This window comes from Hippocampus guttulatus, chromosome 3 (assembly GCF_054856545.1).
Source record: "Hippocampus guttulatus isolate MCC_2025c chromosome 3, RoL_Hgut_1.0, whole genome shotgun sequence".
NCBI classification, from domain to species: domain Eukaryota; kingdom Metazoa; phylum Chordata; class Actinopteri; order Syngnathiformes; family Syngnathidae; genus Hippocampus; species Hippocampus guttulatus.
Window position 1 is genome coordinate 8,109,511 of NC_141263.1, and position 27,524 is coordinate 8,137,034.

At 41.0% G+C, this 27,524-nt stretch overlaps 1 protein-coding gene across 3 annotated transcripts; it reads right to left on the bottom strand.

Moving 5' to 3' along the window:
- Nucleotides 1-28: 28 nt before the first annotated feature.
- Nucleotides 29-27,524, bottom strand: coro2ba (coronin, actin binding protein, 2Ba). Of its 3 annotated transcripts, XM_086106489.1 has the most exons (13): nt 27,432-27,524; nt 27,212-27,329; nt 11,169-11,369; nt 6,933-7,049; nt 6,136-6,285; nt 5,236-5,400; nt 4,482-4,598; nt 4,301-4,405; nt 2,793-2,889; nt 2,384-2,496; nt 1,793-1,883; nt 1,544-1,683; nt 29-1,251 (listed from the first exon to the last, which is right to left on the bottom strand). In XM_086106489.1, the coding sequence occupies exons 2-13, from the start codon at nt 27,224-27,226 to the stop codon at nt 1,120-1,122; spliced, it is 1,443 nt and encodes a 480-aa protein (XP_085962615.1). In that variant the 5' UTR covers nt 27,227-27,329; nt 27,432-27,524; the 3' UTR covers nt 29-1,119. The 3 variants fall into 3 exon arrangements, with proteins under 3 accessions (XP_085962615.1, XP_085962616.1, XP_085962614.1); XM_086106490.1 differs by having other exon boundaries at nt 6,202-6,285; nt 27,212-27,467; XM_086106488.1 differs by having other exon boundaries at nt 27,212-27,466.

Here is a 27,524-nt window from a genome sequence, read left to right on the forward strand (position 1 = left end):
GTAACAATAATTCACACAAGTGATCATACTGGGTAAAAGAGTCACCCTTTACTAAAACTTATTCTTGGTTGGCATTTCATTCGTGTAACACACACTATATACTGTAACCAACATATCTTTTGCTCTTTCTACGTCCACTAATGACAGGATTAGTTTGAAGTTTATTATTCATTGCCAAGAAAAAAAACAAAATAGCAATTTTACGGATGTTATGTCAAAAGAGGAGAAGGGTATATAAGCTTTTCAAATATGGGGTTTAAAGTTAGCATGTCTTTCTACTGTTAGAGACGGAGAGAAATTAGACATTTCCTACTCGTAAAAATGGCTTAAATTAACAACTAAAGGGATTAGTGATTGAGAGTATAATACTACCTATACATATACATTGTCTGCAATTATAGTGACATTGTCAAAAGTCATAAATGAGCCACTTCCACAACAATCTTGCATCATTTACATGTAAACATTCAGTGAAATCTATCAATCATCACAATCATTACTTGCTCAGCCACATAGTCAGGAACAGTAAGAGAAAAACAACAAATAAACAGTAGCAAATGTATAATACAACCCCCATCCCTGTAATTAGCCCTAAAACCAAATAAGCGCCAGCAAAAGGTCCCTTAAGGCTGAGTTGTTGACCCAAGGGTTCATACCTGCTTGTTAGCCGTTGACTCTCCTCAGAGGAAGATTGTACTTGAGCAATTGCATCAGTGTTGGGAAGAAATAATACACATTGTACCTAAGTACATGTTGGCCATTTTGAGATGATGACACTATTGGCTGTATTCGGTGCAAATGTGCAACTATTCATCACATTTTCCAATCCAATGAATTCATAACAATGTAAAATAACATTTTACTGATTGCAATCTTTCCCTCAATGTGGCAATCAATGACCCCCTACTCTTTTCTGGAACATATATTTGTCTTGATTACAATATTGCAGTACCTTGATTTAAAAAAAAAAAAAAAAAAAAAAGATTGTTCAGTGACCATATAGTATATGTGAGGCGGGGCAGCTGGAGTTAGGCTGGCGTAAAAGGTCAAAAATGGAGGGAGGCTTCAAAGCTTTTGGGAGGTCCAAACTAGAGGCAAAGCAGGCAGCTTTGTCAGAGGTCAAATGTTGGGGCTGAAATTCTTCATGTTGTTGAGTTCCAGCTCCAGTTGGCGTATTCGCACATCCTTGGTGCTCAATTCCTCCCTCAGCCTCCGCAACTCGTCTTGTTGCCTGAAGAACATCTGCAAGAGCTTCATTGGGAAGACAAAAAAAAGAAGATAATAGGATGGTTCATTGCAATGATATTACAAAACAATGAAAATATGATTTGTTCATTGGGTGATATTCATTCAATTTGTATGTATTATTACCATTCTTAATTTTTCTTTCTTCTAATGTTGTTATTTTGCTTTCATTAGCAGAAAAGTAATGAAAGAAACTAATGAATACATATATAGATAGATAGATAGATAGATAGATAGATAGACAGACAAAAACTGTTTCACATGTTTATTTTGGGATCTAGGAATTATTATTCTTTACCTCATTTTCTGTCCTGGGTGGAATGTTCTCAAGCAAGTCGATGCCATTCACGACCACATTTTTTTTCTTCTTCACGGGGGCCTTGAACACTAACTTGTTTGGCCGATGGTAGCCATCCTTAAGGGACATTAAGACGGGGTCTATTTGGACAAAAGAACCCATTCCGTGATATCTTAGCTCATATACTCAGGACACAAACACTGTCATATGGGCGTTTTCAATCAGCTTTAAATCTTAAGTGTTCCTTACCTCTGTTGATGCCACTGAGCCACTCAGTGGCTGAGAGTGCAGGATCTGTTCCCGCTGTCATTGGGTAAATATCTTCTTGGTATGTGTCTGACTGGAAACATACATCAAATCAAATCTGCTTTTAGTGTTATGCACTGTCAAACCAACTTTCCCCTGTTTGTTGAAATCTTAAATTCCAGAATCTTGACAAAGTCACTGCCACTGTCGGTGGCGTCTCAATCTCGTACATGCCTCCGTAGTGAATTGGAGATGGAACAGTAGCATTTGCGAAATATCTTTTTTGGATTTTCAGGTTAGTGATTGATTAGGTTAGTTGATTTAGCATAACCTGTTGTAGTATAGAAGTTATTTTGGTCATAGTTTGTCACCACTGCTGTCAAACGCAGCCAGACCACGCCCACCCCTCTCTTCTCTCACAAGCCCAATGATCCGCAAGGCAGCCCTCTCTTTGAGCGCCTCTTTCAAATATTAGTGAGGTCAAATGGTCGAATGTGAGTTACCCTTGAAGTGAATTAATTTGAAAAGTCGCCATTGCTATCATTGCAGAGGATTGTCCATTAAGATTCAGGACTAAACAAGTTTCTCACTGACCCTTCTTGGTACGATCATTGAAATGGGCTCAATCAAGCCCTTCAGCGTGACCAGCTTGTAGAAGCGGAACACTTCGCAAGCTCCCACATCCAGACCACGCTTTGGCATCACGCCTGTAAAGGAGAGTGAATAATGTTACAGTATAACTAACTTTGACAGCACTGGACAAATTGAGATTTAGGGAGCTTTCGGTTGACATGAATCTGCTTTATCTTTCATTACATCCTGTTCAAATTTTGTTGCTGTATAAGACCGCTTTTGTACAAAACACATTTCTATTGTGACCCACACGCCTTCTCCTGTCACAATGAACTAATAATGAAGTGGGGAGAAAGTTTAGGTTTTTTTTTAGATCAGCTCCTGCCAGTGATCGTGATGATGTATAATCACACATCAGCAAATCACTTACCTAATCCTTTCTGAGGGGCCGGGGACCGGAACTCCATTAGGTACTGGATGAATGGTTTCTCTGTAGTGATCTCAAAGTAACGGATGTTGCCATCTCCCTAGTAAAATATGATCAAATGTGTGAGCTTGGATCATCGTTTTTGGATCCAAGAGTTGACATTTTGAGTCTGATCCCAAGAATAAAACAGAGATATCCAACCACTCTCTGAACACTGTTGATCATTTTCCACATTTCCTTCCTTTCCTTCCTCCCTATCTAAGGTTTTGAAGGGAACCAACATGTAAGTGAAAGAAATCACTGCAGTCTTGGAAATCTTGGAGCAAGGGGTGCACACAAACATTTTAGGCATGGTTTTCAAATGACAACCAGAGGTTGTTGTTTGCTGCTCATTTTTCCCCCAACCCACCAACCTCATGGATGAATTTATAGAATATGTGGGCAAGGTTTTTCATGAATGTGTAGATATCTCAATATGATATAGTGAAAACAAAATGTGTTTAGTTTTTTCTGCACTTTTCTGTATTTGTTTCCTATTTCCAAAAACATAATTATACCAAGGCTGCACAATGAAAGCTAATCAAAACAACCCAAAGTACTGTTTTATGAAAAGGCATTAAATTACTATTCGACACAATTCACGGCCCGTTCGAAAAATTCATTGCCCACCTCTGGCTTGCATTATGGGACCCTGAAATCAGCTAGCAGATAGTTCGCTCAGGCAGCCGTGCACTGTCCACCTTTTTAAAAAAATGTATTTATTTATATATTTATTTATTTTTGCACCCCCATTATGGACATCCAGTATTTTGAAGGACCATCGAAGCCATGGCGCCAGCTCTCCGATGCACATTGGGCCACCGTTTCCTGGCCAATGTAGCGTGAGCAGGTATGCTTTTGTTTGTTCTCATTTGTTATAGTGACAAATTATATATGATTAAATGTCAATATGAATGTCATATCATTTGAAACAAAGAAGTGTCTGTGCAACGTGCTGCAAAAGCAAAACAATTAAAACTACATGGATATCAATGCCTTACTTTTATTTTCAAGTTGGCCCCGGAAGCGATTGTTGTAGCGGCTGACCTGACTTTGTATTGAAGCTAACCTGATCTAAAAAAGCACGATGACAAACTTGAACTGGAACGCAATATTTAATTTCCAGTGTCCACGCGTACCGCTGCACCTAAAATGCACCCCTGCTTCTAGCTGACTATGACCATGACTGAAAGGGACTGGGATATAGAAATGGAAAAGGATAGGAATGGGGGGGAATAACCACCTTTCGAAGTATTTTTTATATTATGAGCACTACTACTTTTTCCAGTATGATAGTGTCTAGTTGTAGTGGGTAGGGACATTCATGAAAGGTTTTCTATTTCTGTTATAGTTGATTATATGCATTCCACTACACATTATTTGGGCAACCAACATACTGATTTCTTTGATACAGTAAATATGACACAACAAAAACTCTCTTCAAGTGTGAGACAGAAGGGGGCATTGCGAACCTTGCCTGCCAGGTACAACATGTGAGTGTCAGAGTCATAGAAAGGAAACAACAATCCTGAGAGACCATCAATGTCCTCTTCCATCAATGGCATGTACAAATCCTCCTGGGGAGAGCAACATATATATTGATGCAAACACAGGCACACATGCACCCACTTGTCAGATGGAGGTCGAACAGACCTGATCCCAAAGAGCAATCTGACGTGTGTTCCAACGAGAGACGCCTGTGGTGAGCAGCCGCTTGAGGTTGCCCAGGAAAACCACTCGGTTTACCCGGTGGTTCTTGTAGCTGGCTTGCTGGAGGAGGAGCACAAAGACTGAGTGGAGTGTCGGGATGCTCTAACTAGAAGAGCTTCAAGGGGAAGTCGAGTCCATAATTTTCATTCAAATAAATTCCATGCATTGGTGGAAAACCACAATTCCATTATTGAAAAAAAAGTCAAAAAGCATAATTGAAATAAAGTGAACCTATCGCTATTGAGCTCGGAGGTTCTTCTGGTGTAAAGACCAAAAAAAAAAAAATCATAAAGAATCTTGAATGCAGTGTAGTAAATGCTTTTCAGACCAAATACATTTCGGCTGCCTTAGAGGGATATTGATTTAGAATCGATTGCTGAAAAGCTCACTACAACGACCTAAACACATAACTGACAGTGTTCATGAGTATTTACCACTTTAAATTTCTATCATCACTGACTGGATCAGTGATCAACGTGAACAGGTCAACTTCATGAAGAAGTACCGATGACGGCTCCAAGCTTGAATGCCTGAACAATACATTTTCTTCATCAACTTGACAGTACGTACATTATTTCCTGTTTATAACCACTTAAACATGCACGTGATGACATATAATCCACATTTCTTGATGACATTTTAAATTAAAGCACAGTGGAGTGTTCATAAAAGAATACTCCCCTTCTGTCCAACCCACCTGAAGGACTCTGCCAGAGCGAGGCTCAATGACTCGCAGCTTCTTGTCTTTACAGCTGGTGGCCAGCAAGCTGCCGTCTGTGTTGAAGGACATGCTAAGGATGACATCTGTATGGCAGTCAATCATTTTTACTGGCTCTCCGATCTCCAAGTTCCAGATCAGGATCTGACGAAAAGGGATGTGTGAGTGGAATTGAGAACTTATTTTAGTGTGTTTGAAAAGGCAGCCTCTGGCAAAAGACGAAGATTCTGATTGATTAAACTTCAGAAAGGTTTTCAGTATATGTCAATTGATTATTTTAGCATGTACAATGTGATTTACCAACCCTGTTTTTCATTAGTGCGGCGGAAAGGCATGTGCAAACCAGCTCTGCCAGTGGCAGAGGCAAAATGAGAGGAGGAGGTGGGGAGAACTTTTGCACTCACAGTAAAGATTTTTAAATGCCAGCAAGAATTATTGTGGCATATTGTCAATTCAGCAATACTGTACAGTTTTAGAGCTTCTGAATGATCCTATTGCTTATAAAATAGTCTGTACTAAAATGAACAGACATGGGCAGTTTACTATTAGTGTAATGGAGCCTTGGAACCAAATATGTATGTGCAATAATTCATGGAATCGGTGCACTGTAAATTAAATCACATTCGTGAAGAAGCAAACAAGATAAACAATTGTGGGGTTTTTTTTGTTGTTGTTGTTGTTTTTTTTTTGGGTTCTCATATGCATCATCAAAAAGAAATATTTTTATTAGTGGACACACGCGAGGCTCAGAGGATGGGAGTGAGGGGACAGGAAGGATTGTGTTCCATCTACAGCATTTGCATGCCTTCAATATCTGGGACTTATTTCCTTCAGAGATGTTGCGAGCCTGTCATATCCAATCAGGAAGTGATGTGATACCTTATAATCATAGCCAGCGCTGAATAGGATGCCATTGCTGGTGGGATGCCACTCGATCAGACCCACCCGTCTGCTGTGACCATATAGCTCCAGCGCAGCCTCGGTCATGTTACGCCTCAGGCCGCCGTCTGGGATCTCCCATACTCGCACCTGTCACATTGACATGTCAAACTCCATTATGAGACAGGCAAACAGAAACAGAAATGCATTATTATTCGTTAGGAAAGGCAGCGTTTTGTTCGGTGGCCTTTATTACGATCTAACCAGAGATCCTGTGACCAGTGTACAGTCGTCCTTTGCTTTCGGATTTAAACTGAATTACAGCTCAGGATGGAAGCAGTATGATGACCAAAAGGGGATTTACAATACCGCACATGCGACATTATCATTCCTTCAGTGTGACGTGATTTTTGGAGTCATGCAAAAATGTCCAGAGTGAATCATAGCTCAAAATGTAAAACTGAAATGATCCATAGGCAGGAACAATCAGAGATGCCTGATAGTAAGCAACTAGTAGATCTCTGTTTCTTGAATTCCTTTCAGATATAATAATTATGAAAGACAAAGGAGAATTGCACCAGTAGAAGCATAATACTGTCAACTAACACAAAATCAGGCAAGGATGGGAGTGAGGGGACAGGAAGGATTGTGTTCCACATACAGCATTTGCATGTCTTCAATATCTGGGACTAATTTCCTTCAGAGACGAAAAGGAAGTCTTGAGTTGAGCTCAAATTAAGCATGCTTGATAGCTATTTGCTGAAGAAGATGGAATAATAGTGGCGAGGGTCACTTGCCGAGCTGTCCTCTGAGCATGAAGCTATGACGTTTTCAAAGAAGGGGTTCCACTTGATGTCGAGTACATTGCCATGGTGGCCGCATACCTTCGGATAGTGAGTGTCTAGACGGCCTGACTGCAAGAGAGAGAAAGGTTCATATTTGTTTTTCTCGTGTTCAAACATGTATTAGTACAATACAAAATATCACTAACGTGATCTCATGAACAAATGAATAAATGGCAAAAATATTATATGCATAGACACAAAGATTGTGGTCTTATAGAAGTTTATAAGATGCTGCTACTAAGAAACTCAAAGTTTTCCAAGACATATTTTGAACTATTTATATGAAGCACTCTAAATAGTGAGTATGCAATACAATACAAACGGAATACAGGCGTGCCCAAGACTTGCTGTTGCAATAACACCTTGTGTCCACTGGACGGCACCGGCCCATAATAATAAAACACAAAAAAGTAAGTTGATGTGAGTGATGTCATAAATGTTTGATGTCACTTTAGTCCACTGACCTCATTTTACTAATTCCCGAGGGATTTGTGTTACGTGACATCGCATTCGGTCAAATCAGGGCTCTGAGTCTTCCGTTTGTTAATGTGTGCGTCAATATAGGCACTGTTCTCTGTGCTCTGAGGATGAACACAGTTTTTGAAAGTCTGTTTGGGACCATCACGTATGTCATTTAATTTGACGAGAAGCAAAGAGAGCCACCCTCACACACTAGAACATAAGGTGAAAGCGTATTGGAACAATCACAATCGTGAAAACGTGCAATCATAATTTCCGTGGCAATATATGAGTAGATAAAGGGATAGTATAAAAATATGTGTATGTATAAAATGTATTAAAAAATGTATAAAAATAGTTGATTTTTTTAATGTTCATTATTTCAAAACTCCACTATTAATTTAAATAATATGCAAAAAAAAACCACGTTCTTTCACATCAACATTTTTTTTAAACGTAATTGCAGGTTAGGTAATCGCGAATTGTATTACATAGGTGCGCGCCTCCCCTGCAGGAGGCTGCCATTGTTTCGCTGCCACCTTTCTTCTACGGATAGACGGAGGAGACAAACTTTGCTAACGTAATTCCTCAAATCATGACTGCAGCACGTGTAACAAATGCAATGCGCTTACTTTGTCACTTGAGGGAAGACTGCAAGTCCTTACTCTTTGGCATATTCTCCCACATGGCCAGCCACTTATCATTGGACTAAAATGAATATGCTGAGTCATGCTTCTGGAGGTTAATTGCTATTCTGCTGCAGTGCTTTATCAGATTGACAAAGGCATGCTGTTGCTCCTCAGTGTGGATAAGCATCAGAGCTGCTTGTCTCCGAATCAAGACAATAGGTGGATATAATGTCGCCTTGTCGGGTGAAATTGTCTTTATGTGTTCACAGCAATCCCTGTCGTGGACAAGAAACGGGTGCATTAACTACAAATCACAAAGACTACATGTCTCAGGTGTCAGTAGTCAACATTTTGGGTCCTTCTGTGTGCCAGATGGTGCCAGCAGTATAGACCTTCCTCCTGCTGGTGGCTTTGTCTGAGAGGCAGCTGTGTGATCATCACACTGGCTGTCATCATAATATGTCAGCCTCGATCAAGGGCATAACCTTGGTGTCGACATTAGAAAGGAAAGAGGGGAGATGTATTAAAAGCTACGTGTATCTTCTGGACCAACACATTTTGGAGACTTGAGTGACTTAGAATTTCAACTCAATTTTATCACTCCGGTTCTATGCAGTATTATCGACAGGTTTTACTGAAACAGCCTTAGGGTCACTTCCTCGCTGTCACCATTCTCATGACTGTATCAAGCGACATCTCAGGGACAGCTAATGAATGATGTGGTGCACTTTTGTGTATGGCAATAGCATCACTACCTCAGCCTTAGTGGCATTATTTTGAGTTGCAACTCAAAATAATCTGAGCTCCAGAACACTTCGCGTCTGCGTGTAGAGCTGTGGTTCTGAACCTTATTAGAGGTACCGAACCCAACCGGTTCATATGTCGATTCACCGAAACCTTAGTGAAAAATAAAAATATGATTCTAGAAGTGTTCCTTCAGTTTTGCTGGTGCGAGACTAGAGTTGCTCAACTTGGCATGACAAATCATGCAGATAGGATGCTGAGTCCCATCCCGTTCCGTGATGCATGTGAATCCATGTGGTACATATTCGTCCGACCACTTTGGGGTTTTTTTTGCTTGACATAGTTAGCATGTATTAAAACTTTTTTTTTTTTTTTTAAATCACACGCCGTCACACGTTGACTACTGAGCGAGCTAAATTTCCTGCAGCACTGATTGGACACGCAATGTAATGTGATCATCTGCAGCCAGTGATGGCCAAGCGGGCGTGTCATAACTAATTGACATGTTGAGTCGGGTGTGTCTTAACCTCCATGGCAGAAGCTCCGTCGAACCCCTGGGGTTCGATTGAACCCAGGTTAAGAACCACTGGTGAAGAGTGAATGGAAAACACACACACGTACACACCTCCACATGGCCAATTTATTTAATTTTATCGTCATCAAAATTTCACGATTAATGTATTCCACCTGTATATCGCTGAATTTTGTCACTAAGATTAATGTATTATTCTTTGACAATTTTTCTGTCTGGACATGCATGGGTATGTAGTGAGGACAATTGACAATAGGGGTTATTCCACCTAATATTAAATTAAAAACATTTTTTTATTCGCTTCAAGTTAATTTAATCATGTCCATCCCAATCATTTTGTTCAAAAGGTGCCTAAAAAGGTGCCTGTCTCTAGTTGATTAATATGTATAGATGTAAATGCCATGAAAACACTGGTGACATTGTTAATTTTTTTTCTCATATTCTTCCATCAATCTGAAACACACACACACACACACACACACAGACAGAAAGAGAGAGAGAGAGATCAAAAGATATACTGTATTATATGGACATTCATGCACACATTTACATGAGCATGTGCGTGCGCACGCACTAGAGACAGATGACAGACAGATAGACAGACAGACAGGGAGAGATAACTTTTTGTAGTGAGTATTGTAAGGTGCTATACATTTCTGTAAGGAACACAGAAAACAGCGAACATTGTTATGTCATTTCAAAATAATTTGTTGTTTATGTGCAAAGGACTGCATGAAATAGCTGCCATTTTCAGACTAGACGTTATCTTCAGTTTCACTCAATAACAGGATTAATGAGCTCATCAACTCATCAGAAGAACGGGCCAGGAAATGTTCAAGAGCCACTTTGACCTTGACTTTGGTCGGTAATGGATTGGTCAGAAGAGCGTGAATCAGTGGTCAACGTTACAGTAAATTAGAACCAGCATGACCAAAGTCTGACAAATGAATGGTATATGTATGGGATTTAAAAACAAACAACGGCTGGAGCGGTAGACAAAGTGTTGATCTAAATGTCATTGCCCATGAAATCCTAGTGAGGTTTGGAAATAACTATCAAATGACTCATTCACATACACTGTGACCAAAACCTCCAAAATACATGCACAACTGCTGATTTTTAAGTGATGACAAGTAAGCAACCTTCTGCATGCACATGCGAAAATTAAAACCTTAAATGATCTCTATACTGTAGCCTAAGAATAACCAAAAAAAACCCCCGCTCTACTAGCACAGGACAGAATTGTCTTGCCTCAATTATTTTGGATGAATGTATTTAACAGACATCCTACTGTATGGATCAACAGAATGTGACACTGATCTCAATGTGCAAGTGAAAGGCGGGTGGATTTGGCGTAAGACTTGAGTTAAATTGGGATCTGTTGAAAAGAAGGACCGCATAACTTGAATTACTGCACATCTGGTTTTCTCCACTGCAAGAAATAATTCTACACACATTCCCACACAGTGGCCCCCTTCACGATGTTTTTGTAAGTGTTACAGTTACAGTTTTTGGCTTTTATCTGGATGAAAAAAAGCCTAAAGAGATTGTCAAGTAGAGTCCCAAATAATTGCTCAAACTCATATTATAAACATGCTGTTGTTACTTAATGAGAAAACTGTCGATATACAATATATATATATATATATATATATAGTATATACGGTATATACTGTATATACCTGTATATATATTTTTTTCATTTCAAAATGAGAATGCATGTTTCTTCTGCATTTTTGTCATGCCCGGCCGGAGTCAGTACAGAAAAAGATTCCATGATAATGCATATCACATGTGGCATTTGACTTGAACAACGAGTGTTACCTGGGAAATAGGAATGATGATGAATGAGCCCCCACCAGCACTCTCAGTGACTACAGCCAGGAACTTGGAGTTGACAGCACAGAAGTGGTTGTCGTGGACGTTCTTGGTAATGGGGATTCCATCGTAGCAGTGCTCCCGGCTGCCTACCTTCCCATAGACATTTCGAAACTTGGAGCTTCGGTAGGACAGGCGCCATGACATCTGACATAAAAAAAGGACATAGTGGACGTTAAACACATACACTGTGAAATGTATGTTAGAAGCCAAATGTTTTCAAGAATAACAAAATGTCAACATTTTAATTGTGTACAAAGTTAATTCAAATTGTTTCACAACTGGCAATTGAGCAGACCTGAATATTGGAACGTGCTGCCATATCCATATACAAATCCACAAACAATTTGAGGAAGTTGAAAATACCCGGTGGTCCACATTGTGGTTGTCTACAACTGAGCACTTTTAGTTGTGTCTGATGTACGGTTCTAAAATTTCGGACAAGTCTGGGGTTAAATTTATTATCCGCAAGTAGTTCAATGAATGCCTTACATAGCACAACAACTGCACAGGTTAATTCAAATTCTGATGCCACCCCAAACACTGGAGCTTCTCTCACAGCTCTGTCCAGTCAGCTGTAGCTTTCTGAAGTGGGACATTGCTGTGTTGTGTGCATGTTCACAAAAGGTGTGGGTGCAGAAACCCCAACACACAGGCTCAGCTCCCCTCTGTCACACTTCTGATGCCACCTCGGAAACCAGCGGGTAAATTGTCCCCGATTGGCACACTTTCAATAACTTAACTTCCGATATCACACTTAGTGAAAGCTTCACTTTTTTTCCAAGGATCATTTTTGAGTGAACATGATGGGCTGAGGAAATAATTTGTCACATTTCCATCAAGCAAAGGCACAGTTGCAGGGTGGGATGTCCCATCTGTGTATGTCTGATAAAAGTCACACATGAAGTGGTGAGAAATACGCAATCATTGTGAGACGGGATGGATGATATTTCACACCGTCAGATAGGAACTGACAGAATTCTTTGGTGAGCAGACAAATTGAGGCACTGACTGAAAATATCATTGGCAAGATTCATGAGCTTCACAAATTCATTATTGTATTTTTTTTAACGGTTCAGAGACAGATGCATTCAATACAATTGTTTCATGTCTGTTTCAAGCCATACCAAAATGGCACCAACACTTGGATGCCATTTCGGCATGACTTGAAACAGACATTTGCACTCAGCGCATGACCCGACTGCTAAAGTGAAAATGAAATCAAGTTTAACATCTGACCTTACTTAAATAACTTTCCTAAAGGCTGTTATCCCGTTTTTCATATCCAAACCGAAGACATCAGCTCAGAAATCAGATCCAGACAGCAGCTGGATAACACATTCAATGTATCAGCACGGAAGTTGACTGAGGAGAGGGAAATTAAAAACGGATCTGCTTTTAGCTCTCTTGACAAGAATTCATTCATTGGTCACTTGTGTACGGAATTGAGATGATGCGTCTGTCATCCCACAGAGGTTTGCATGGTCCATGTATGCTCCCACAGAAATACAACTACACAGGCACACACAACACTTGTGTACCAAGTTTGAAAACCTCTTCGTCTCAAGCACAATGCTGATCAGGTCAGCAATGTTCCTCAAATGACATTGTATAACTGTATTCACAGAGCTGCTGTGATATGCTCGGATCTCGGACATCCACCTATTCTTCAAAGTCAGCCGCAGAGATCTCCTTACTTCCTGATTGTTTTTCCTGAACGTCCAATCAGACAGCTTGTACCTTCTCTGCCTCTTCTCTCATATTTTTACACTGCCTTGCTTTTAAACTCACACTTCCCATCCTCTTCTCCTTTCACTGGCACTAATCGCTGGAGAATAGCACCCCACTGGCACCAAGCCTTCCGCCTCTTAACCATCCGACTGCTCAATATAGCCCCCACCCCTACATTCCTCACTGTAGCATCAGCAGAGTCACCATTATAGGCTTGCAAAGCAACGCTACTGATCGACTCGGTAGAGTGTTGTACTTCCAGAAGCACAGCGCAGTCTTGAGCACATGATCTGAAAACATGATCTGAGCACATGATCTCTAAAACAATCTCGCTGTCCGTCAAGGCTGAAATTGTCTCTCACTTTCGAAAGGGAGTCGTCCAGACGAAGCTCAGCCGAGATTACGAATTGGCAAAGTCGACGATTTCGACAATCATCTGTAACGGCAACAAAATCATGGCAGAGTTCAGGGCCAACAGATTGAAAGTTGACCATAAATGGCCTCTGGGCGTGGCACATGCTGAACTGGAGAAGGCACTTTTCATTTCCTGACTAAATGCTTTCTTCATAATGTAAAGAATTATTTGTCATTGACATGATTATACTGTATTACATGTTCTTGTTTTTACATCTATTTATAGTCTATAGTTGGCAGCCATTTTATTGGAAATGGTTTCAACGAACTACCGTTGTAACGTACAGATTCGTTATGTCCCTCGAGGTATGTTGTAATGAGGTTAGACTGTAATAAACATTTATTGTAAAGGCAGACTGCAGCACCACTAGTTATCACCTTTGACCGAATCAACCTCCGACATTTAACCATTTTAAATGGTAATGTGTCATTTGTGTAGCCCTTCCCTTTAAAATTTCACATGCGCAGATACACATTCACTCATTTCTGATTTGAACCAGTATCTTTCATCTAAGTGGACCCTGAGGAATTGCATAAAATTATGTTAAGAATGCATGGCTACAAGTATTCTGCGCCTTCATTATATTGCGGGCACATTTGTGTTAATCCTAATGACTTCTGTCCCTTGCTCCTGGGATCTTGTCACATTTCCTCCCCAAAGAGGGCTTCATATTTTGTGGTGCTTAGTTAAATCCCATGTAAAATGATTGGATTGCTGTGACCTTTGTAAAACATCTATAGGTCCTGTCACAGGCTGAAGAGTGGAAGTCTAGCAGAGCAAGTTAATACCGGTACACGCCCCCAAAATGACTTTAAAACCCACACATTCCTTAAAATTCATGTTTCAGTGTATTTAAATATATTCGTGAAATCATCAAAAAGCAGTCAGTTTTTTGTGTGACAAAATCTCACTCCTATGTGTTAATGCATTTCTTACTACTATCAAACCATGCGTGGCAGGCTGATTGAACACTCTAAATTGTCCCTAGGTGTGAGTGTGTGCGTGGATGGTTGTTCGTCTCTGTGTGCCCTGTAATTGGCTGGCGACCGATTCAGGGTGTCCCCCGCCTACTGCCCGGAGACAGCTGGGATAGGCTCCAGCACCCCCCGCGACCCTGGTGAGGATCAAGCGGTTCGGAAGATGAATGAATGAATGAATGAACTACTATCAAACCGAGGATGAACGGGAATCAGGATGCAATGTAACTAATGTTATATGAGTGAACACAGTTGTAGGTATTTGTGTGATTGATTCCAGACCTAAAATTTTGCATTCTTTTCACTGATCTTGATATATGTCTTCTTTTTTGACAAAGAATAACTACAACAGCTCCAGGTCAGATGGACCTATGGACGCACAAACAACAAAACAAAACAGTATCCCATGATTATTGTCGAGAATGTGTTTGAAATGTGTCCAGCCCCCTGAAGCCTCACTGCTTGTTTTGGCCCCAAACCAATGACAGTGAGAGAGTGTACATGTGCTTTTGCTATAGCAAGGCAGACAACTGCAGAGAGCAGGGTTGTTTTAATTTGTTTTTTGGCCACATTTGCCAGAGGATACTGCTACTTTTCAAAACAGCCACTCCTTCACTTTCTGCCTCCCATTCTTTTAAATGTCTCATTCAACCCGTTTCTTCTTGTCTGCTATGCGCGCGCGCACACACACACATACACACATACACACACACACACACACACACACACACACACACACACACATGATCCGTATCATTTGTTAATGTATGCACAATTTTTAGAGCGACATGACATACACAGAAGGAAAACCTAGCAAACTACACAAATGTTGATGCTAACCTCTCTGCTAAACTTAAATAAATAAATGCTGGTCTCTGTAGGTCAGAATTTTGGGCATTATGTCATTATTTCAGAGAAACTCAATGAAAAAAAAGACAATTTATCTGGCATGATTTCGTTTTTTTAAATAGTTTTACAAAGCGAGAGCAAGAAGCAGCTCACTGAGGCACTGGAGAATGACTGACAGGGAGTGAGGGTAACATGACATTTTTCCTTCGTGTCTAAATGTGAGTCTCTCTGTTCATCTTAGTTCAAGTGGACCTTCTGGTAACTCTGATGCACTTGCCTATTTCATTATGATTGTTACTTTCTTAAAATAGCCATTATTGCATGTCAACCTGCCTGAAAATTATAATCCAGAAAGAGGTTAATAGCAGGTAAGAGTATAATCCTTTTCATTTTAGCCTGTCCTAGAAAAAAAAAGCAAAGGTTGAGGTGTCAGGAACTTATAATAACAAGAAATAAAAATGGGAAAGGAACAACCATAGGTGGAGGTGGTATGGTGCACACAAAGGATCCAGTGTAGGGGCCGGTCTCCAAGGGCCCCTTCAAGGCCCAGATGTGCTTCTGCCATCTCGGGATGCGAGTGCATAACTCGCAGGCTGAAGGAAGGGAGCCGCTTTCATTTACATTGGTTGAAGTCAGCTGTAACCACTTCAACAGCGGCGCAGTCATCCCGCTTGTAGATATCTTCGAAGTTACTAACATTGGGTCTAACCCACCACTGCACAGTGATACGCCACGCAATACACAGGATTTATTTGGGTCACAAAAATAGACCCCTGAATGAATCTGTTGCAGCCCGCAAGGGTTTATTTACAGTGTAAAAAATTACTTGTTCCTAAAATACTGTTGATGTTATGTTTCTGTTTGGTTACGTTTGGTTTTGTTCCCTCAAGTGTCCTTTTTGTCGCCACCTGTTCTCGTCATCAGTGTGTTTAACCAATCAGCTCCCTCAACTTTTCGTGTCTTGTCCAGGTGTTTCTCGTCGTCTCGTCACTTTGCTTGTATTTAGTTCCCTGAGTTCTGTCAGTCTTTGTTGGGTCATTGTGAGTGTGAGTATGTGAGTATATGTGTGCTCCTGTCATGTTTTGTTTCCTGTCATAGTTTTGTTTGTTACGTTGGTTGCTTGTGATTTCCAGGCATTTTTGAGTACTTTGAGTTAGTGTTTTTCCAATGTACTCCTGTGTTTATTTTTGTTAAATAGTATTTAACTCATGAGGCGTGTCGACACAATGACACACTGTGTTGATACTGTACTGATACTGTGTCGCTGACCACTGCCACCTGCTGGACCTTCAAAATCCCTGCAGCCAACCCACTTGACAGACTGAACAAACTGATTTGATGATGACATGTATACAATGCACGACCTCACTCTACCCACAATAGCCACAAGCGCCATTGTTTATGCTGTTTATATTGTTTATATTGTCTATACTGTTCAGATTACATGCCTTTTTTTATACAGTGTAGCTGCTATCCTTTCTTAGCTGTGTGTGTTTAATGCACAGCATGTTTGCATGCATGTATGCACTGAGGATTGAGAGGAAGAAATTTCATCTATGCTGCATGTCATACATAAAGCACATTTGACAATAAAGATGACATTGACCCTTGACAATATCATTCACATCCATGCATTCATATTGTATCATTCAATGTGTTTCAATAATGTGAAAATCATGTGAATGAGGATGCTTGTGGGCTTTGTCTTCACAAATTTTGATTTAGAAAAATAAGATGCTCCAGTGTTTTAAATTTCAGTCTGTTGCGTTTAATGCATGCTATTTCCCCTGTTGTGGAGAACACACACACACAATGGAATAAGCCATGTCAAAAATCCGAGAGGCACTTGGAGAGACAAGGAGATTTTAATAAATACCTTATTCTCCAAAAGGAGATCAAAATGGCTCTACACGGCTGACAATTTGTATTTGTCCGGAAGCTGCTCCATAATATGCACGTACTGCAGCAACGTCACTCGAGTGAAGCGCGTCTCAGCAGTCGATAGTCTGCTGCTCTCTGCTGTGAGCGTGTGAGCACGAGCACCTACTCGCGGCGCCGACCCAACCCACGCCACATATTAAGCTTTGAACTACGACAACAGCTAAACTAGCCTAGCCAATGTAATGAAGGTCAGCAGACAAGGTTTACATTTTATGTGACTTTTAATAGCAACGTGGCAGAGTCATCAAACGTGCGGTGTGCTCACTCGCAGTCACTTTCTGGAACTCCCCCTTATAGGCGGGACCTCTCAATCAACTGGAGTATGACGTACAGTACAAACGTTCATAAAGCACTTCTCATATAATAATAGCCTATTATATGACAGCTGACATGACGCTCAAAGTCAGACGGACACATTTTTTCTGATAATCAGTGTGTTTTCCGTATTGCCCAAACATATATTTTTATTCGAGCGAGGGTGAGGTCTGGCTTTTTTTTTTTTTAAATCTTTATTGAACAAATCAGAATACAATTCTCAGCAAACAGAAAGGGTCTGGCTTGTTTCGGCAATCGGCATCGTGTCGCCAGACGCACTTCCTTAGGATACACTGTGTGGGCTTTTACTGCGTCAACGCTCCCTGCACTGAGTCGACGCCCCCTGGACTAAGTGGCGCAGCTTGGACTGTGCCAAGCAGCCGATGCAGTCTAAACTGCACCGGTGCAGTTCACGTGTCAATTAGCAGCCTGGACTGTGTCAACGCAGCCGATGTGTCAATTAGCAGCCTGGACTGTGTCAACGCAGCCGATGCAGTCTAAACTGCGCCGGTGCAGTTCACGTGTCAATCACGTGACGTAATGAAGCAGCACATGCACCGACACGTGGTTTGCTCTGTGAGCCCGGCGCATGCGTCAACGCATCGGTGTCGCTGGACCCATCACTATTAAATACATTTTGGTCAATCCACCCTGCTTCTCCCTGCCACCCTGCTTTCTGGGCTCCAACCAACTAACTACCCAACGACCATCACGCAAAACTTGACAGTTGAGGTCAGTTTATTTCTTTTCAAACCATTGCTCAATGTCCACGAAGCTCCTTTGTTGCAGTGCATCCAAACATACAGTACAGACACACAAATGCATACATACATACATACTATAAAACCAGTGGTCCCCAACCTTTTTTCCGCCATCATAACCATACATCTGCACACTGGCAACCATTCACCAACAGGGGTTGGGTCTGGGGGGCTGATTAATAACATTCTTCATCAACAAACGTAAATACTGAATGATGTTTTAGTTTTAGCAATGTGGTTAGTCACCAAGTATGATGCTCTGTTGACGTGGAGGTTCTCAGTAATTGTCTCTGTCATTATTGGTTTCTTTCAAAATACTGCAAAGACTTGTTTTTTTTTTTTAATGCAGGATGTTTGGTGTCCAAGTGATTAATCAGTTCAGAAGGCTTCATTGACCCATTGCAGAGCTGGTCACTGCACATTGTGCACATTGGGATTGGTGGGTGGGAATCACCTGTCACAGTACAGTAAATCCATATTTCAATTTGGGCTCCTCGTTTGTGAAATGCACCTTTCATTTTCTTCTCGGTCAGATAGGTTCTTGTGTTGTCTCATCATTGGGCCTTTTGCACATTACACATACGTACAGCACATTTGACTATAAAGTTGTATTCAATTCAAATTCAATTGATCGTTGCAAAGAAATTTCCCAAATCCACCTGTTTTTTTTCTCATTTTGATCGGGTGCAGTCTTTTTGAACCGAGACAATTAGCATCTCTACATGCTTCGAGAATCCATTTCATACTGCTGGAGCAGAGAAAATCTGATCACTTTTCCCCAAAAATATATTATACATAAATAAATAAATAAATACACCGGATGTACTGTTTATTCTTTCATTTGTGTGGCCCAGTCAAAAGTGGCCCACGTACCGGTGGTTGAGTATCACTGGTCCACACCATCCATGGTAGGAAAGTGCTTGACCTTGTACGCAGTTGGATAGCTGCTGTATCTATTAAAAGGTCACTCATGCACATCTTTCCAGTCTGTCGTATTGATCTGTTTATTGCCAGCCTGTCAACTGGACTTCTACAGAACAGTAAGCCTGCAATCCCAATAGCGTCTTTTCGCAATATCCTTTGGACAAATATTCAATTGGGTATTTTATTACATCTGTGTCTCGTTAGTGGCTCTATTTATTCCCTTTTGGATGGTGATGTTTTAGACATGAGTTATAGTGATCATTCGACAACAAATACTCCAATGCGTGAAGGCATTCACACATTTTATACTGTTTTGGATGTTCTTTAACTTCATCGGAGGAAAGGATATCTTGGCAACACCAACTGTAGATGGGTATTTTCTTTGCTAGTATTAAAGTCCTCACCCAATATCTACACTCTACAGTAGAAATTCTCAGATGGGAAAAATCACAAGGACTCCCTCTGCCTCCAAAGCTTTTTCCTTGAGCCCTGATGATTGTGTCTGCAGGAGACACAGAAGTATTGCTGAATACTCAGTGACTTCTGGTCATGTTGTAATACACTACCAGTTAACCTCAAACAGACTTTCCTTGGGAGGCTCTGCTTTGACAAAACTCATCCACCAAATCGCTGACACGATGCTGAAGCTGTGATCTATAGCTGACACAGCTGCGAAGTGTGCACCACGACTAAGCTTCAATAAAACAAATTAAGAGATTTGTGTGTTACTTCTGTGTCCACAATAACAAAACAAACGGAATGAAGCTGCAGAACAAAGAAAAATAACCTGTACTATGAGCTGCTTAGAAAGTAATATCTATATTTACACTGCTATCAGAGCCCACAGGCAAAATACAGGGCTGAGTTTGACCTGAGTGAACCTCAGTGTGTGTGTGTGTGTGTTTATGTGGGCGGTAGGATCATTCACCATTGATGTGCTCTCCTTGCACCACTCAGCACTCACAAACGTTCACTCAGCTCTCCGGTGCTGGCAGCTCAGACCCAAAACGCATGTTAGGATGTGTTGTATCTTTCATTTTAAATCTTGCTCCACTAAACCAAGAAAAGAACTCATGGCCAACGACCAAACCACGCGTTGAGAAAAAGCAGCTGTTATGAGAAGTTGAGAACACAAGACAAATCCAAGTTGATGTTGCACAAGCATGTGCAAAATGACAACACAGCAGAGTGTCTAGTATTGCTATTGTCAGTCTCATGCATGAGCGTGTGATGTGGGATAAAATTATGTAAGCAGATTCCAAATGACCTTTCAGGCAAGGCAACTCATGTTTCGGGTGAGAAACGCCCTCATTGTCCATCAGTAACACAACAACCACCATAGTTAGCAAGAACCAATCAATGCATCTTCACTGTTGCCGTAAATATACCGTAAAAATTTAGGCTATTTCACACAATAGCTGGAATTGATAAACAAACCACACATGCTGTTTTCCACATACAATTACAAAAGTTGGCAGAAACATTGCATCGTTGATTCATTTACTACAAGATCATGTGCAGTTGATCCATTGTGTTTTTAAATGACCAGGTCGATGGCCTTCAACTTGAGAGTGTGTGTTTGAGCAATGCAGATCTGAGTATTGATTTGAATATTTCAATTCGTGTGGATTAGATATGAAAATGTATAGTCAACACTTCAACATGATTAACTCAAAGAATAATTCATAAATTCTAAATATGGTTTTGGCGGGTTAAAGGGAAGGAAAGAAAAGACGAGTGTCTGAAGCTCCTGGCATCAGGATCTGGAGTAGCATCATTGTTTTATAGGTTAAAGTTATCGGGAGTGTGGATTTTTGACCAATTCTATGGTACCATAAAGAAAAGCTGTCGATTTCGTGATGTGTGTCTGTTTTATAAATATCAGTTGAATTGAAAACAATTCATTCGGGACCATCAAGTAATGATAATATAGGACACTGGTGTCTCTAAAAGTCTTTCTTTTGATTTGATTGATTCATCTATGACTTTCTTGGGAACCTGTGCTTGGATTTGAGTTGTATTCAAGCTGCTTTCCTTCTGCATCCTCCAGAAATTTTGTCTCTTTCACTGTGCCGGTCAACAGTCGCACATCACCCTAGAAATGCAAAAAATGTAACAAACCATTCCATTCATTGAGAGCTTTTTACAATTAGTTCCAGTCATTCAAAGGAAATCTGTTGCTGTCATAATGTGAATGCTTTCAGCCTGTGGTTGAATGATATTGTATACGCAGAGACAAACGAATTGGAGAGTTTCCCCATCTCATATGGAAACGCAATTCAGCCCTTTCATACAGATTTGAAATGTTGGTTCTACAGACCCATCACATGAGCGGATTGGATATTTTCTGACAAGCGATGAGGTCATGAGATCTGAATTTCTTCCAATACGAATAGCTTTTCCTGTGGCTTTCTCACAGCTATTTACTCTTTGACCCTCTTTTGTGTCACACTTTTTAATCTATTCCTTTGCCCCACTTGCTCTCTCTGTGCATCTCCCTTATGTGTGTCCGTTATCTGCTCTTTTCAGGCTAACTCTGGATTTAATATTTTTTAATCTATTCCACTGGTTATCTTTTTCAAATTCCAAGAAAGAATGTTTTGCTGGGTTCCCGATTTAGCTTGCAGATTATGTGTGCCAGTGTGTGACTGCAAGTAAACTGGTTGTCAATTAACCAGGCGCCTTAATCAGGCTGTATTTAGTAATGGCAGAGGAGATACAAAGAACATTGAGAGTTTCCAGAGGAATTTTCTTATAAACGAGCATGGATCCAAAAAATATGAATAGAATTTCTGAGCTCCGAAGCTGGGACATATCAGAACTTGTATTATTTTAATAAACAAATAAGAGCCTTAACTTTGTAGTATATGGCAGAGGTTTAACCGTAAACACATTTCTAAACACTTTCAAACCACAGATGAGTGAATAATGTCAGACCGGCACCGGCCTCCTTCATAATTGGGGTGTTTGCTGATATGTAATTGCAAACACACTCAACACAGATGGAAGCCCACTGTGAATTCGACTATACTCGCATCACTAGGATGAACATGTAGCTTTGTCTGAACACAAATGGCCTTATGCTTGCAAGGGAGGACCGCATGTATTTTTTTCCCCCCAAATATGAACACACTGAGGGTGTCCACTCTTCAATTGCTGTTCAAGGGTCCCGCTTCTTATTTGGGGATTAAAACTAAACTGAGTTGCATGTTGTCCAAATTTCAGGTTAGGGTTTTAACATAGATAGACTATTGAAGAATAAATAGGGAACTCAAAAAATAGCATCAGTATTCCTCCACTGCCAGCTGATGCATTACCAACACATACCAAGGAACCTTTTGCAAGCATTAGTTGGTTTCAGGTCTGGGATGAAATCCTGTAGAGTTCAATTATCATGGGGTTTTGTTGACGAGTGGGGGCAGGATGGAGCGGGAGCTTAACAGGGAGATCGGTGAAGCGTCAGCGGACTCTGTATCGGTCTATCGAGGAGCTGAGCTGAAAAGCATAGCTGTCAATTTACCAGTTGATCTACGTTCTGAGCCTCGCCAATGGTCGTGACCAAGAATTAGATCCCAGATACAATCAACCGAACTGAGTTTCTTCCACACGGTGTCCTAGCTCTCCCTTCGAGATGGGGTGAGGTACTCAGAGTCAAGGCGCTGCTCCCCCATGATGAGAGGAGCCAGATGAAGTGGCTCGGGCATCTGGTTAGGATGACCCTTGGATGCCTCCCTGGTGAGGTGTTCCGGGCATGTCCCACCACCAGGTGACCAGACCCTGGATAAGCAGTCGCAAATGGATGGATGGATGGGATGATGTCACTAATTTGCATCATACCTACATTTATATCTATTTGATGTGCTGTACTCAAACGCTCTCAACTTAATGTATCATATACTCGAGAGCAAAAACACACACTGTTTTTTGTTGTTGTTTTTTGTTGGAAAAACAGGCTTCAAGGGGCTAATGTTTAAAGTCATCCTTGATGGACCAGGAAGAAGACCCGTAATGAACAGATGACTGATGGTTTGGTCTTGAAAAGCGGATTGCATTCAAATTAGTGCAATTTTCACTGACAATAGTTTCATACAAGCAGTTTTAGCTAGCTTTTCGCCCCTGGTGCTTAAAGTAGTAAAAAAGGAAACACTGAAGCCCAGTCTCCTTACTGTCTGTCATGTTCCTTTTATTTTAGAATCCTTGTGTCCATATCCCACAACTCGCTGAGTCATAACACACTGCTTTCTCTGTAGTGCCACAAAACAACAGGACCATTTTAGGACTTCATGTACAATTCATGGCTTTCAATGGGATGTTTGCAACCTTTCGTGCCAGTAGCTGACCATGAATCTTTATGGCACTTCTGAAAAGCTGCTCAATGAATGGAAATTGGTTTGGACATGAGGCACAATTCAGCCTGTTTATTCCTTCAAGAGATTTGCAGACCGACTACAGCCAGACAGCTGTCTGGAAACACTTCTGAGTTCAAAAAAAGTGTTGTTGTGGTCATTAAGCCTTTCCACTTAAAAAAAAAAATACATTGACATGAGGATAACTGAGTGCAACAATCAGCACGAAAGAGAGCCTTTGTTTTGAAACGATAATGGCTTCTTTCTGAAGCATTGTGAGAATACCATATGGGGTCCCTTCTTCCCACTTCTATCTTACGTAAGATAGTAGATGCAAGCCCCAGGGTTTTCTTTAGAAGCCTTGAGGATGTCTACACACACTTGCACAGATTTAGGTCGTGAAACAGGATAATAGTTATTTTGCTAGATCACAGGATCTCCAATAGACTTCACCAGTAGAAATTTCCCCACCTACAATTTTTTACTTGCCAGCCAACTCACAACTGTGCTCTCTTTCTTTCTCTCTCTCTCACTCACTCACACTGTCTCTCTCTCTCACACAGACACACACACAAAATAACACACACCAACACACTCACGCGTGCACACAAACAAAAGCAGACTATGATAGTACAGTACAGCAAAATTGTCATTCTGAGCCCTGAGGTTTAAACTGTGAAGCTCATGGCACCACATGCTGTATGCATCAGGAAGCAACGCATTTTGTAATGTATTTTGTGTAGAAAAAAGGAAAATCAGAAATGTCATATTCATGAGAACAAAGTGAAAATGAATTAGATAATACAGGCTGAGGTCTAAGCATGCTTCTGTTTGTTTCTGTCTCTTTCTTTTTACTATCGCTAATCACTGTACTGTCCATTTGTTTACTATTCCATTGCAGGGCTCAGTACCAGCGCTATTGTGTTTTATAGACATACACGATTGCTATTTTATTTTCCCAAAATCAACACAAAAGTGATTTTGAGTATATCTCTTTAGTATGTCGATAAATTCATTTTTATAATTAAATACCAGTCACAAGCTTGTTAGGTTTGAACAAATCAAAGTTTGGTAGCAATACATTGGCTCCAGATCCAGGCCAAAAGAAAGCGGACCAAAGCATCAGTCTTAAAAGGTTAAAGAGCTTAATTCCGGTCTGTCCTACAGACGACTCAACCAAAGGCCCTGTTTGAAGTCAAAGGGCGAGGAATTAAACAAGCAATGACCTATTTTCGTGGCGCTTCCAATTTTACCACTAAAACACAAGACGGTGTGACTTTCTGTTTGTTTGGCTTTTAGATTATTTAGTCGGACTACTCTTGATTGTGAGAGCTTAGAATTAAGCAACACATATGCAATATTATATTGTTAAATTGTTTTGGAGAAATAATTAGTTGTCTGGGGCTTTATGCCCCTGGCAGGGTTATTTAGGGGAAAGGCATCCGAGGTGAGGGACCATACAAACCAATGGCCACCTATGACGATAGAATTGACTCTGAATAGTTTCCTCACAAATTTTACTCTGTTTAGGCTGGGACTAAGTCCTTTTAGAGTCAAGTATATTCTACAAAATCGACTGTGTCGAAAATGGTTGGGTGGATGGTTGTTGTTTCCTGGATAATGAATGTACACATGCTTGTCTTGCCATAAGCATCATCTGACAATTTTAGAACACACAACTCTTTGGACAAACACTACACGAATGGAACCAGTGATTACTAACATCACATGAGTTCTCATCAAATTCATCAATTTCCTCAACCACTAAAGAAGGTGAGACAAGGTTATGCTGTCATACCTGATAACAAGCAAGTTAACCATTAGCGTTTTGCTCACTCAGTACAGTGTTTAAGAATGGAGCCATCGGTCTTTTTCTAGCAACTTCAGACTAGGTTACGGTGACGTTATCTCTGCATATAGTAAATGCAAATGAGTGCCATCCTGTGTGGTACTCCAACTCCTAGTATTCAAATAATATATGAAGGAAAATCATCATAACAGAGCAATAAAAAGCCTGTCTGCAATATTGTCGGTGTGTGCTGAGGGATGGAGGGTCATTCAGCACTGTCAGCACAGTAGCGCTTGTCCCGCATCCTATCCCAAGGTGACTTCTCTGCTGTTGGCAGGCAGAGCCTTGAAAACGGTTCATTTTCTTCTCTGCCTGCTTCTCCCACTCATCAACATTTTGACAACAATACCCCCGCCAACCCCAACCCATGGCCTTTTTGTTTTCACCTCTAAATTTTGGACAACTGCATGATTGTTTTGCAAAATGGATGAGAACAATTCAATGCATGTCCTGTCTGGAGTCCGATTTTGACATGCTTCTTTCTAAGAAAGGAGCACATGGCCTTTTTCTATTTCAGTTGTCATAGTGGCAAAACCTACGCAGCAGCAGCTCTTACACTTCCCACACAATCACACACAGGAAGATAATTTGTAGTTTGAGAATTGAGGGTATTTGTCTATGTGCTTATCTGTATACGATGAATAAAAGACACAATTCCATATCAAAGGGAACATTTCTGGACAACTTGTGGGTGTGAGACACAAAAATGAGCAAATGAGGCCATTGTCCTGTGTCTCCACAAGGGCATCTATTTTGGTTCAGCTTAATTCTCCTCCTGGGTGTAGGTGTGCTCATTCCCTTTAACTGTCTTCCTGTCTTGGATTTCTCTCCCTTGGTTAATTGATTAAGAGGATTCCACCTGCTGCTGCAGTCCTAAGCACAATACACAATCTTGAGTCAACGTAAACACTCAGATCAACTTATGACTGCGCGCACACTTGTTGGTCAGAGATGGTGCAACAGTGTGGGCTACGCGAGCATGTGCCTTGGGCCTCGGGCCAAGCAGGATGGCTGGCACTGGCCTATATCCATGACAAATCAAAGGCATCGCTCCAAACACTGCAACATTTCAACATGGTACCATGACTAACCATTGCTGGCTGGTGGCTATAGGAGGCCCCGAGAGATGCTTGATAATGGTTGACATCAATGAGTCTTTTGGGCGGGTCTCAATCCTTCTTGCCTGGGCTGTAAGCCCTGCCCTCAACTTCAAACTGTAACCCCAAACTTGTTTGGATTGCATCATAGAATGGATGGGCGATGTCAGGGCGACCTTCAGCCCAAGGGCCAAAAATGGTTCACAAGAGCATTTGAACCAGCCATTCAATTCTAAATAAATACAACCTCAGACAAAATGTTTTTAAAATCTCAAAGTAACAGTTAACCCCTAAATGCTCTTAATACTTTTCAAAAACCATTCATAGTGGTTATAATTCAGAAATTTAGTCCGGGCCTTAGAATTAGAATTAGAATTAGAGTTCTAATAATAATTAAATTCAATAATTTCAGCCTCAGGTACTGTAGTTTGTATTAGAAAAGTGAATGTTTGCACGCAAAACAAATAAGGTTGCTTCTGTGTTGCATATAAATAATACCTGGACTCTGCAGACTTTAAAATGTATCTTTACCAATTGAAAGGGAAAACAGTTTGTGGAGATGAAAACCTGTGGTAAAAGTGACACATTGCAGATGAGAAACTGCCACCCAGTTGTGTCATAACCACAGTGTCTGCTATGTCAACAGTAACCATGTTGGCAACTCATCTTCATGCACTTGATTTAAATCAATCGCAGAACAGAGAATCGACCTTCCGCACCCTCCCGAAACAATAATGTCACAGGAGTCATCCCGAAGCGCAATTAGCTAAACAGCGCCTCTTACCTTTGTGACAGTCATGCAGAATCAGTGAGTGAGCTGCAGGCCAGTGTCCCGTTCAAACAGAGATCAATGCTGCAGGAGTGGCAGAGTGATGAGGAGGAGAGGAGGGCAGCTCTGGTTGCTGGATATGCAGAGAGATGAGGGGGGGGGGGGCGGAGAGAGAGAGAGAGTGAGAGAGAAGAGGAGGGGACAGAGAGGTTTGTGCGTCTAGCCCACTAAGTACCGAGAGGCTGATGGCTGCTGCAGTGAAGTCACGGCTGGCGCTCTGAGTGCAGTTGGCTCCCAACAGAGGGAAATGCTTTCCCGCACTCTGCAG

Excerpts from the sequence above, each read along its gene's own strand:
- coro2ba (XM_086106489.1), bottom strand. Across the intron at positions 4,599-5,235 it reads GCTCTGGCAGAGTCCTTCAG|CAAGCCAGCTACAAGAACCA; the intron begins GTGGGTTGGACA and ends CTCCTCCTCCAG. Across the intron at positions 4,406-4,481 it reads AGATTGCTCTTTGGGATCAG|GAGGATTTGTACATGCCATT; the intron begins GTCTGTTCGACC and ends TGCTCTCCCCAG.